A 13,159-nucleotide genomic window follows, 5' to 3' on the forward strand; every position below is an offset into this window, starting at 1 on the left:
ATACGAAATATTTATAAAAATAAAGGATGAAAAGCTTCAAATTTATATTATACTAATTACAGGACCTCTGCATGCCTTTATACAATACATACATTGTATAATGATTACATACGCATTGACCTACTTAAGATCATTTTGAACATTTTTGGTGTCCGACTCGAGATCAAATAATTTTGGTGACTTTGAACCAAATTATCAGATAAAATGTTGTGTCTATTATGCAAAGTGAAAATAATTCTGTATTAATTTTACACAAATCGTACAGTTAAACTTCAGCTTTAAGTTTTATGTCGTAATAATTAAAAGAAATGACTTCTCATTTAAGGATTGATTGTCAGTTTTGTTGCTTGCATTGTACTGATGAAGAAAGTTAGTCTTGTGCAAATGAAGTGAACTGTGAAGCATTTTTCCGGGGTTTGAGACTTATTCAGCGTTTCATCAAAATACATGTAAAATATCTGTTTAATATTATATTACTGACAATTTCTAATATTACTTTATCAAGCATTTCTGTCTGTGTTTCTAAATGTACAATGAAAGCCCACATCACAGAAAGTTCATTCAAAACTGAAGCGGCGTAAAACTAGATCAAAATGTAAACAATATGTCAAAATGTATCCTCAGCAATTAATGTAGGATTTTTTAAGGCGAGTCCAGAAGACTAATTTTCAAATTTTGATGAGTCCCAATACAAAGAAATATAGAGGGTTCTCCAAATTCTGGTGGGTCCCACAGAAAAATCCTGAGTCCAGAACTCGTCAAGCGAGGCGAGTCCTGTAAATCACTGTATCCTCACACCGGTCAGAGGTCAGCGCATCACCAAGCTAGGCGAGTCCTGTAAATCACTGTATCCTCACACCGGTCAGAGGTCAGCGCATCACCAAGCATCTTCAATGGCAATAGAATGATAGGGAGAGATTGAAAAGCCGGAAGTGAAATGATGTAAACAGGTGTGAGAACGCTAAAAGTGTGTAAAGCAGGTGCTAGTGTTAGTTGCTTAGTTGCGTTCCTGTTCATGTCCATGTCATGTTGGACTGGTCCGGCCATTTTGTGTACATAACATTCCACAGGACACTTACATTGACAGGGTCAAACAACCTCGCATACACAGGGACTTGGTGCACATACTATGTTATTGTGTGCTATATAGGTGTGCATATAAAACACCGATAGGTTATACATACATGTACAGAATAATTCTTGTGTAAAAACTAAGTGTGCAGAACAAAACACACAAAATACCAAACATTTCAACCTAGCAGAAGAAATGTTGAAAATAGAAATTTCTGTTCGAAAACTGAGTGATTAAGAAAAATCAAATAGATCTAGAGTTGCATGGACTTTTATTTACTTAGTATGATTTTAACTTTCATATCCTGGCCCACTCTCAGATAACGGTTTTGACGCAAGCCTAGTACTAAGTAGTGCCTAAGGGGGTATTAAAAAACTCTTATTGCTTAATTATCCTAGAATTTTACCAAAACCCTAATTCTGACTCTAAACATAAACCTGAAAACCAAAAATAATGTGAACTTTAACCTTAACCCTGAACTAGTTTCTTTGTATCTAATTTTCTGTATTGTAGACTTGACTTTTCATTTCAAATGGTCGTGTATGCACATGAATTGTTGGCTACTTAGATATCTATATATAACATACTACCTCAGCAGCCTCTATTTGTTTGTCTTGTGAACAGATTGTCAATGTTGATGAAGAAGATAAGAAGCCGTTACAAGAGGTGAAAATAAACCGACCAACTACGTCAAAACTGCCTGTAAAAGAAGAGATGGAGTCCACCTCGCAGTCGAGTGATGAAGAGGATCTCCAGGATGAGGTGAATGAAAAATGAGATATATACAGTCACTATTGTGATAGTTTTGACGGAAAATTAATTCTGTAGAAAAAATAAGTATTATCTTTTTGAATGATTGATATATATATAACATGTACAAATTGTATTCATATTTGAATTTTGATTCACGAAACTTTGATTCATAACAAAATGCAGAATTTGTAAATAAGCGGATGTTTGTTCAGTGATAGATACGACGGAGTGGCTGAGTCTGTAGAGCTGTAGTTTTCTTTGTTCTAGATCTTCTACAAGGTCATACAGATACAGGCTTGTTGTAACTGATCATTTTTGTTTCAGAGCGGAATTAGCCTCTATGAAAAGAAAAGACTACAGAATATGCAAGACAATGCCAACTTCTTTTCTACACTTGGTATATTAGAGGTAGGAACCTGGTTCACAAATTAGCTGAGAAAATGACTGTCAAGTTATGTATGTGTAATAAACAAGGATTCAGAATGTTTAATCTTTTAATAACACTATCTTTGTTATTATCAATCATTTTGATTGTTATGAAGAATTCATAAAAAAAATGGATAGCAATGTATCCAATGTTCTGTGTGAATTGAATATTTATCTCTTGATGTCAATATTGCAGATGAAAAATGAGATGGCCGACACAAAACGAAAACCATCCAGACGTGGTCTGAAACAGTAAGTCCAACTTTGTCTATATAGATGTCAAAAACCACTTAAAAATTGGATCTTGTAACCAAATGTTCCTTTGTCCATATTGTGGGATTCCAAAAAGTGGTCTTATTAAGCAGGTGGTCGTTAAAAAGATATAAAGATGGCCTTTGTATATACGGTCATTATACAGAGTTGGTCATTATAAAGATGGTCTTTGTATATATACAGTCATTATACAGAATTGGTCATTATACAGAGTTAGTCATTATAAAGATGTTCTTTGTATATACAGTCATTATACAGAGTTGGTCATTATAAAGATCGCCTTTGTATATACAGTCATTATACAGAGTTGGTCATTATAAAGATGGTCTTTGTATATATACAGTCATTATACAGAGTTGGTCATTATAAAGATGGTCTTTGTATATACGGTCATTATACAGAGTTGGTCATTATAAAGATGGTCTATGTATATATGGTCATTATAAAGAGTTGGTCATTATAAAGATGGCCTATGTATATACAGTCATTATACAGAGTTGGTCATTATAAAGATGGTCTTTGTATATATACTGTCATTATACAGAGTTGGTCATTATAAAGATGGTCCATGTATATATACAGTCATTATACAGAGTTGGTCATTATAAAGATGGTCTTTGTATATATACTGTCATTATACAGAGTTGGTCATTATAAAGATGGTCCATGTATATATACAGTCATTATACAGAGTTGGTCATTATAAAGATGGTCCATGTATATATACTGTCCTTATACAGAGTTGGTCATTATAAAGATGGCCTTTGTATATACAGTCATTATACAGAGTTGGTCATTATAAATATGGTCCATGTATATATACAGTCATTATACAGAGTTATAAAGATGGCCTATGTATATATACGGTCATTATACAGAGTTGGTCATTATAAAGATGGCCTATGTATATATACAGTCATTATACAGAGTTGGTCATTATAAAGATGGCCTATGTATATACAGTCATTATACAGAGTTGGTCATTATAAAGATGGCCTATGTATATATACAGTCATTATACAGAGTTGGTCATTATAAAGATGGCCTATGTATATATACAGTCATTATACAGAGTTGGTCATTATAAAGATGGTCTATGTATATACGGTCATTATACAGAGTTGGTCATTATAAAGATGGTCTATGTACATATACAGTCATTATACAGAGTTGGTCATTATAAAGATCGCCTTTGTATATATGGTCATTATACAGAGTTGGTCATTATAAAGATGGCCTTTGTATATATGGTCATTATACAGAGTTGGTCATCATAAAGATGGTCTATGTATATATACAGTCATTATACAGAGTTGGTCATTATAAAGATGGCCTTTGTATATATGGTCATTATACAGAGTTGGTCATTATAAAGATGGTCTATGTATATATACAGTCATTATACAGAGTTGGTCATTATACAGAGTTGGTCATTATAAAGATGATCTATGTATATATACTGTCATTATACAGAGTTGGTCATTATACAGAGTTGGTCATTATAAAGATGGCCTATGTATATATACAGTCATTATACAGAGTTGGTCATTATAAAGATGGCCTATGTATATATACAGTCATTATACAGAGTTGGTCATTATAAAGATGGCCTATGTATATATAGTCATTATACAGAGTTGGTCATTATAAAGATGGCCTATGTATATATACAGTCATTATACAGAGTTGGTCATTATAAAGATGGCCTATGTATATATACAGTCATTATACAGAGTTGGTCATTATAAAGATGGTCTTTGTATATACGGTCATTATACAGAGTTGGTCATTATAAAGATGTTCTATGTATATACGGTCATTATACAGAGTTGGTCATTATAAAGATGGCCTTTGTACATATACAGTCATTATACAGAGTTGGTCATTATAAAGATGGTCTTTGTATATATGGTCATTATAAAGAGTTGGTCATTATAAAGATGGTCTATGTATATATGGTCATTATAAAGAGTTGGTCATTATAAAGATGGCCTATGTATATACAGTCATTATACAGAGTTGGTCATTATAAAGATGGTCTTTGTATATATACTGTCATTATACAGAGTTGGTCATTATAAAGATGGTCCATGTATATATACAGTCATTATACAGAGTTGGTCATTATAAAGATGGTCTTTGTATATATACTGTCATTATACAGAGTTGGTCATTATAAAGATGGTCCATGTATATATACAGTCATTATACAGAGTTGGTCATTATAAAGATGGTCCATGTATATATACTGTCATTATACAGAGTTGGTCATTATAAAGATGGCCTTTGTATATACAGTCATTATACAGAGTTGGTCATTATAAAGATGGTCCATGTATATATACAGTCATTATACAGAGTTATAAAGATGGCCTATGTATATATACGGTCATTATACAGAGTTGGTCATTATAAAGATGGCCTATGTATATATACAGTCATTATACAGAGTTGGTCATTATAAAGATGGCCTATGTATATATACAGTCATTATACAGAGTTGGTCATTATAAAGATGGCCTATGTATATATACAGTCATTATACAGAGTTGGTCATTATAAAGATGGCCTATGTATATATACAGTCATTATACAGAGTTGGTCATTATAAAGATGACCTATGTATATATACAGTCATTATACAGAGTTGGTCATTATAAAGATGGCCTTTGTATATACAGTCATTATACAGAGTTGGTCATTATAAAGATGGTCTTTGTATATACAGTCATTATACAGAGTTGGTCATTATAAAGATGACCTATGTATATATACAGTCATTATACAGAGTTGGTCATTATAAAGATGGCCTTTGTATATACAGTCATTATACAGAGTTGGTCATTATAAAGATGGTCTATGTATATATACAGTCATTATACAGAGTTGGTCATTATAAAGATGGCCTATGTATATATACAGTCATTATACAGAGTTGGTCATTATAAAGATGGTCTATGTATATACGGTCATTATACAGAGTTGGTCATTATAAAGATGGCCTATGTACATATACAGTCATTATACAGAGTTGGTCATTATAAAGATCGCCTTTGTATATATGGTCATTATACAGAGTTGGTCATTATAAAGATGGCCTTTGTATATATGGTCATTATACAGAGTTGGTCATTATAAAGATGGTCTATGTATATATACAGTCATTATACAGAGTTGGTCATTATAAAGATGGCCTTTGTATATATGGTCATTATACAGAGTTGGTCATTATAAAGATGGCCTATGTATATATACAGTCATTATACAGAGTTGGTCATTATACAGAGTTGGTCATTATAAAGATGATCTATGTATATATACTGTCATTATACAGAGTTGGTCATTATACAGAGTTGGTCATTATAAAGATGGCCTATGTATATATACAGTCATTATACAGAGTTGGTCATTATAAAGATGGCCTATGTATATATACAGTCATTATACAGAGTTGGTCATTATAAAGATGGCCTATGTATATATACAGTCATTATACAGAGTTATAAAGATGGCCTATGTATATATACAGTCATTATACAGAGTTATAAAGATGGCCTATGTATATATACGGTCATTATACAGAGTTGGTCATTATAAAGATGGCCTATGTATATATACAGTCATTATACAGAGTTGGTCATTATAAAGATGGCCTATGTATATATACAGTCATTATACAGAGTTGGTCATTATAAAGATGGCCTATGTATATATACAGTCATTATACAGAGTTGGTCATTATAAAGATGGCCTATGTATATATACAGTCATTATACAGAGTTGGTCATTATAAAGATGGCCTATGTATATATACAGTCATTATACAGAGTTGGTCATTATAAAGATGACCTATGTATATATACAGTCATTATACAGAGTTGGTCATTATAAAGATGACCTATGTATATATACAGTCATTATACAGAGTTGGTCATTATAAAGATGGTCTTTGTATATACAGTCATTATACAGAGTTGGTCATTATAAAGATGACCTATGTATATATACAGTCATTATACAGAGTTGGTCATTATAAAGATGGCCTTTGTATATACAGTCATTATACAGAGTTGGTCATTATAAAGATGGTCCATGTATATATACAGTCATTATACAGAGTTGGTCATTATAAAGATGGTCTATGTATATATACAGTCATTATACAGAGTTGGTCATTATACAGAGGTAGTCATGAAGACAAGTTTTGTTTTGAACGCTGAGTGAGGTAATTAAGTTCATTTCTGAACAGTAATGAAAAATTTGACTTACTGTCGACGCTACTTAAAAAGGCCTTGGCTGCATTACTTCCTCTACATGTGGATGGACTAGTTACCTGTGTATCTATACACACGAGTGTGGTTAATTTATTCTGGGAATGCAGCGCTTGTTTTCATTGGTCGACGCATTTCTATAAACATGTCCATTTCTCCAAGAATAAGCTTTAGAAAAAAAGTGTGAACAAACTATCTGAGTTGAAATCGGCAAAAATCAGTTTCAGTACATGCAGATACATATATGACATCAGCAAGGTAAAGCAGAAAATTTCTAGGAAAAGCACACATTTTGCTGATTTACCAGAAAGATGAATTCTACATTTTTTTTTGACGTGAGCATATTTTTAAAATTTAAATATGCACACGTAGCAGAAGTGATGTATGTAGTCAAGGCCCCAAAACAGCACCGATCATGATCAAGGCCTACCATCTTCATCGACATCCGTAATTATTTAAACCACAGAAAATCTAGTTAACTATTATACAATTGTAATATTTCGTTACTAAACATATTTTTTAATTATAAATAAAGTCGGTTGCGTTTTCGAAACTGCTGCTGAAAATGTTTACATTCTGTTCAATCGAACTGTCCAAATGTCTAACCCCCGATTGCATATTGTCTACGTCTAAATTAGATAATATGTTAATATATTGAAACTGATGAAACGTATGCATCGTTTACGTTTACATTGTTAAAATATTGCCAACAAGTGGATTGTTTTGAGTGGAGCTGTATACCCAATGTTCTCGTCGACATGACACTGCGTAACTGGCTTTTCCAAACCAGCGTACGGCACATGTTTACATGTATTAACAACTTGATCGGCTGACAAAAATAAAACCGAATGTTGAATGTTTAATTTTATTTATTACTTTAAATATTCATTTTAAGTCATTATCTGTTGTAAAAGTCATTATAGAGAGCAACCAACTAAATGATTTTACATAGACCACAGTGTTAAACTTTGTTAAAGTTTTGTACTGTATTATTAAAACAAAGGAATATTAGTTAGCTGTTGTGTTCTATAGTTAAAGTCTAGGTTCTCATATAACACTAAATGGAAAAAAAAGTTTGGGTCCTTCTGCTCAAACTCCAACCAGGGTAGCTTTATTGAAATCAGGCGCATTTTGCACTAAAAAATCCTGAAATTCTAATGCTTTTACCTATTCATTATCAAAGTTGATATTTTGAACCTAAATCTTAATATGAATTTCCAAATTCATATCATGGTTATCTAGGAATAATTACCTGTCAGAAAACATTTTTACTTTTGAAATTCATAATTAGCCAGCCAATCAGCGGCCGGGTTAAAATTCTATCCTGGGCTCAATCTTGTATACACAGGGGCCATTTCGAAGGTCTTTTTTTATTTAGTTGGTTGATCCCTATAATGGTTTTTTCACAAAGTCATACAGTCTTCATTCAAACATCTTTGTGGCAATATTCAAAATATCGTCATTTTTGAGGATCCCATTGTGCCGATTTACTGACAAAAATCTTACCTTTACTTCGATCATTTGACGTGTTCGAATTGTCACTAGCTAAAGAGTTATTGTTTTTTCCTGAAAAAATGTGTGTTTGAACTATCCATCGGATCAAATTAACCAGGACATTACCATACATTATATATGTAAAGTTGATTATAATGTCGAGTTGTTTGTTCTACACAGTAATTGAATGATAAGAGGCCTTTTCACTACGCCATCACATCTTGGTGATCACGACTGTCAGTGTTGTTTATTGGGCGGGGTTTATGAAGTCAGAGTTGACTAATCCCCACGCGCATACTGTTATCCCATTCAGTTGTGCCTGTAGTGATCAAAGGCACTTCCTCCCTCTGTCTGGGTAGTACTTCACCTGTGCCTTTCCCCGCGTCGACAGTAAAAAGGGGCTTTATTATTTTTTAAAAAAATTTCCAAGGATGGAGAGGGTCAAGAAGATCGAGTAGGGTTTCAGTTATTCTCCATGAATGTCATTTTCTTTGTAAAGACAGTACAAAATTTGAGGTGATACCAATTGTTAATTGTAGGAAGAAGGAGAAGGCACCTCCTCCACCACGGAGAAGCAGTTTACGCCTGAAAAGGATTGACCCTGAAGGGAACTCCCTACCACCACTACCCGTCATACCGGAGCCTGTCGATGAACATGTAAGGGAAATCAATATAGCTGTAATCATATACAGTAAAACCCCGTTATATTGCCACCCGTTTTACCGCCAAACTCGCTTATCGCCATGAATTTATTCAGAACGGATTTCCCCCATACAAATACACCCGTTTTACCGCCAAACCCGCCTACCGCCATCCGCCATCACATTTGCGGAACAAATGATTAAAATAACACTATAATGACCTCGTTAATATCGCCAAATTCTGTTGATAGTGACACATGTTTTCATAAGGTGCTCAACTGCCGACTGACAGGTAATCAGCTACACACACTATGGCCGCGTGTACGACCGTGTGTACACAGTGAAATCAATTAACAATATGGGTACACTTTTGTTATTGTTTTACAGGTAGATGTCGCAAGTTGTGGTGAATAAAACTCAATTCTGTACATGTGTTTAACGTACTATTATCGTTAGTTAATTGAACCCACAAGTCTGTTTCTCGATATCGCCGTTTGTTTATATTAGACTATAAAATGCAACTTGCAATTTCAAGAGCGATAGAAATATTACGTACGTGCAGAAGAATCCGCCGTTTATTAGTAAGATCAAATTGTCGTCTGAGTGCCATTTATTACCGGAGTAGCTGTTTTGATATTTGTAGACATGTGCGCGGAAGTGAGGCCACGACCGCACTGCGCTTGTTCAGAACTTCTATTCTTTGTTTCCGGGCGGGATTTCCCGTGATAAAAATATCATGTAACCAAGAAAATACCAGCTAGCAGGCAATTACGGCAAGATACGTGGTAGCACAAACGAGTTCGGTTTACATATTTTACAAACATAAAGCTGACACATTTATTGAAAGACTACTATCGAAATTACTTTAATTTTGGAACTATTCATATTACAAAATACGAAGTGGCCGTACAGTACACAGACTGACTAGAAAGTCTATTTATTTAGACCTAATTAAGATTTCAACGACAAATCCGATAAAAATACCGCCAAACTCGATATATCGCCAACATATAGGAAAACAGAAGGTGGCGATATAACGGGGATTTACTGTATAGAGAATACATGGTCAGTGTTTGAAAAGTCACTTAAGCCCATTATTTAATGGCTATTTAAAAGTTATTTTGTCATGATCAGTGATCTGTCTGTCCTCCCTTCCTGTCTCATGGCGTCCTATTTGTTGGGTTCAGACACATGTCTTTTCCGTGGCATCCCATCCTGTCTTGTGGCATCCCATCATGTATTGTGGCATCCCATCCTGTCTCGTTACATTCCATTCCATCCCATCCCATCCTGTCATGTGATCGCATCCTGTCCTGTAGCATCCTATCCCATCCTGTCTTATACATGTGGCATCCCATCCTGTCCTGTGGCTTCTATCCTGTCTTGTGGCATCCTATCCTGTTTTGTGGGATCCCATCCTGTCCTTTTGTATTCCATCCCATCCTGTCATGTGACATCCCATCCTGTCATGTGACATCCCATTCTGTCATGTGACATCCCATCCTGTCATGTGACATCCCATTCTGTCCTGTGGCTTCCATTCTGTCCTGTGGCTTCCATCTTTTCCTAAGATTACTCTTATACAGAAATTTCCAGTCTTTTTTAACATGGATTTAAAATATTGTGTTTATATTGATTGGGTTTTTTTTCAATTTATTTTCAAGGCCAGAAAACCAAGTGGTCCCTTAGAAATGAAAGAAATTTTGCTGAAGGAACAAAATTTGGATGACCATGTTGTTTTGATGGAGAAGTTAAAAGGATTCGAACAAAAAGGAGCGAAATCAAGGGCAGATAATCCAGACAAAACCAGTCTTGGAAGGTAAACATTGATATCAGAACAAAAACCATTCTTTGCTTCTTGCTCAGAAAAATACAAATTGTTACTTATTTTGCTTTTCCCATGTCATTGAGAGATTGTTGTATATATTTCTAGGTTTTTTTTACAATCATATTCAAATTGTTTATCAAAGTTGTACTTGTTCAAAGTGCTTACTTTGGAGTAAAATAACCTTTCTTTTTTAAAGGCCCACTACCTTTCCGGAGCAAAATTTAAAGGTTTCTTAAAAACATTAATAACAAAAGAAAATATATATTGATGGCTTAAGATGGGGTTACAACACCAAACATATGCAAGATTTCCTGTCTCATATACGATAACAGTGGAGATTCATTTCGCTGTTTTGTCGTCTGGCGCAGTGAAAGTCAAATACCGCGCGGCATTTAGGACGACGGCGGGAAACATAAAACGACCCGCGTTATGAAAATTAACATTTTATTTATTTTAATTAAACAGTTCTGAAGGTGATGATAAGTGTGCTAGTAAACGTATAGTTAATAACTTCTGCGACTCTACAAAATTATTGATCTCGTTTTACATTCCTATTTTGAAAATTAAAAGCCGTTTCGGAAAGGTAGTGGCCCTTTAATGAAAAAATTTGAAAGAACAATGTCTTGTCATTTTTCAAGTGATATGTGTAAAATGTGTAGTCTAATTCTAATAAAACTTCAAATATATATTTATATTTAACCTCCACTTGTTTCCAAATACCTGGAGAAAAATTATCGACCTACAGCCAGAACCTACAGTCATTGGAAAAGTGCTGACTGTAGGTTGGTGGTATTTCTCCTGGTACTCCAGCTTTCCTTTACTTCTTATCATAAACCTTGCATATGGTCAATAGATAGACAACAAAAATTATCTCGACCATAGTTTTTTAGCCCACCATCATCAGATGGTGGGCTATTCAAATCGCTTTTCGTCTGTGGTCTATCGTCCTTCCGTCCGTCCGTCCCTCCGTCTGTTAGGATCTTTCTCAAAATTTCATATGTAGGTTCCCCTATGGCCCTATAGCTATCATTTTGGGACCGATTGATCAACAAGATGGCCGCCAGGCCGCCATCTTGGATTTTGATAGTTAAAGTTTGTTACAATTATTTCTCAGAAAGTGCTGAAGGGATCTCTCTCAAATTTCATATGTAGGTTTCCCTAGGGCGCTAATATTGCATATTGGATTTTTGGACCAATCAGCCAGGCAGCCATCTTGGATTTTGATAGTTAAAGTTTGTTACCGCTATTTCTCAGAAAGTCCTGAAGGGATCTTTCTCAAATTTCATATGTAGGTTCCCCTAGAACCGTAGTTGTGCATATTGCATTTTGGGACCGATCAGTCAACAAAATGGCAAGTTTGTAACCGCTATTTCTCAGAAAGTATTGAAGGGATATCTTTCAAATTTCATATGTAGGTTCCCCTAGAGCCCTGATTGTGCATATTGGATTTCGGGATGTATCGGTCTACAAGATGGCCGCCAGGCACCCATCTTGGATTTTGATAGTTAAAGTTTGTTACCACTATTTCTCAGAAAGTACTGAAGGGATCATTCTCAAATTTCATGTGCAGGTTCTTTTAGGTCCCTTCTTATACATATTACATTTTGGGACTGATAAGTGTACAAGATGGCCAACAGGCCACTATCTTGGATTTTGATGATTGAAGTTTGTTACCACTATTTCTCAGAAAGGACTGAAGCGATCTGTCTCAAATTTTAAATGTAGGTTCCCCTAGGACTTAAGTTGTGCATAAGGTATTTTCAGACCGATCGGTTAACAAGATAGCCGACAGGTAGCCATTTTGTATTTTAATAATTGAAGTTTGTTATATATCTCAGAAAGTACTGAAAGGATCTTTCTCAAATTTCATATGTAGTAACATGAGGTAAAAGTTTGAAAAGCAGAGAAAAGATCCTCCTTCTGTTGTCAGACGTAGATCATTCTTTGGTGGGCGCCGAGATTCCTCTGGGATCTCTTGTCTAAGAGGCTGTTGTTGAGGCATTTAACTGGTTAATTCTGTTCTTGGTTGTTTTTAAGTTTCATGAAAACCTTCAGTAAAATGAAACTAATAGAGGAGAGAGTAGCTAAGGTAGTACCTAACCGGGTGTTTTCTGTGGATATTCACCCGTCTGAGGATAAAGTCCTAGTGGCCGCGGGGGACAAGTGGGGAGCCGTCGGACTATGGGACGTCATGCCAGGATGTGAACACTCCACAGATGGTGTAATAGCTTACACTCCCCATTCTCGTCCCGTCAACTGCTTGCTCTTCTCTCCTTGGAATACCTCATCCCTCTTCTCCTGTAGTTACGACGGTACATTGCGAGTTGGAGACATTCAGAAGGAAGTTTTTGATGAGGTTAGTTGTTCAAAATCATTGTTGGAGACGGACTTCAAAATGTAG

At 34.9% G+C, this 13,159-nt stretch overlaps 1 protein-coding gene across 1 annotated transcript; it reads left to right on the top strand.

Moving 5' to 3' along the window:
• Positions 1–656: 656 nt before the first annotated feature.
• On the top strand, positions 657–13,159 carry LOC138330576 (WD repeat-containing protein 76-like). The gene is made up of 6 exons (XM_069278140.1): positions 657–1,834; positions 2,150–2,233; positions 2,448–2,503; positions 8,829–8,946; positions 10,595–10,749; positions 12,796–13,159. The coding sequence occupies exons 1-6, from the start codon at positions 1,787–1,789 to the stop codon at positions 13,157–13,159; spliced, it is 825 nt and encodes a 274-aa protein (XP_069134241.1). The 5' UTR covers positions 657–1,786.

The sequence above is a fragment of the Argopecten irradians genome, chromosome 9, assembly GCF_041381155.1.
Source record: "Argopecten irradians isolate NY chromosome 9, Ai_NY, whole genome shotgun sequence".
NCBI classification, from domain to species: Eukaryota; Metazoa; Mollusca; class Bivalvia; order Pectinida; family Pectinidae; genus Argopecten; species Argopecten irradians.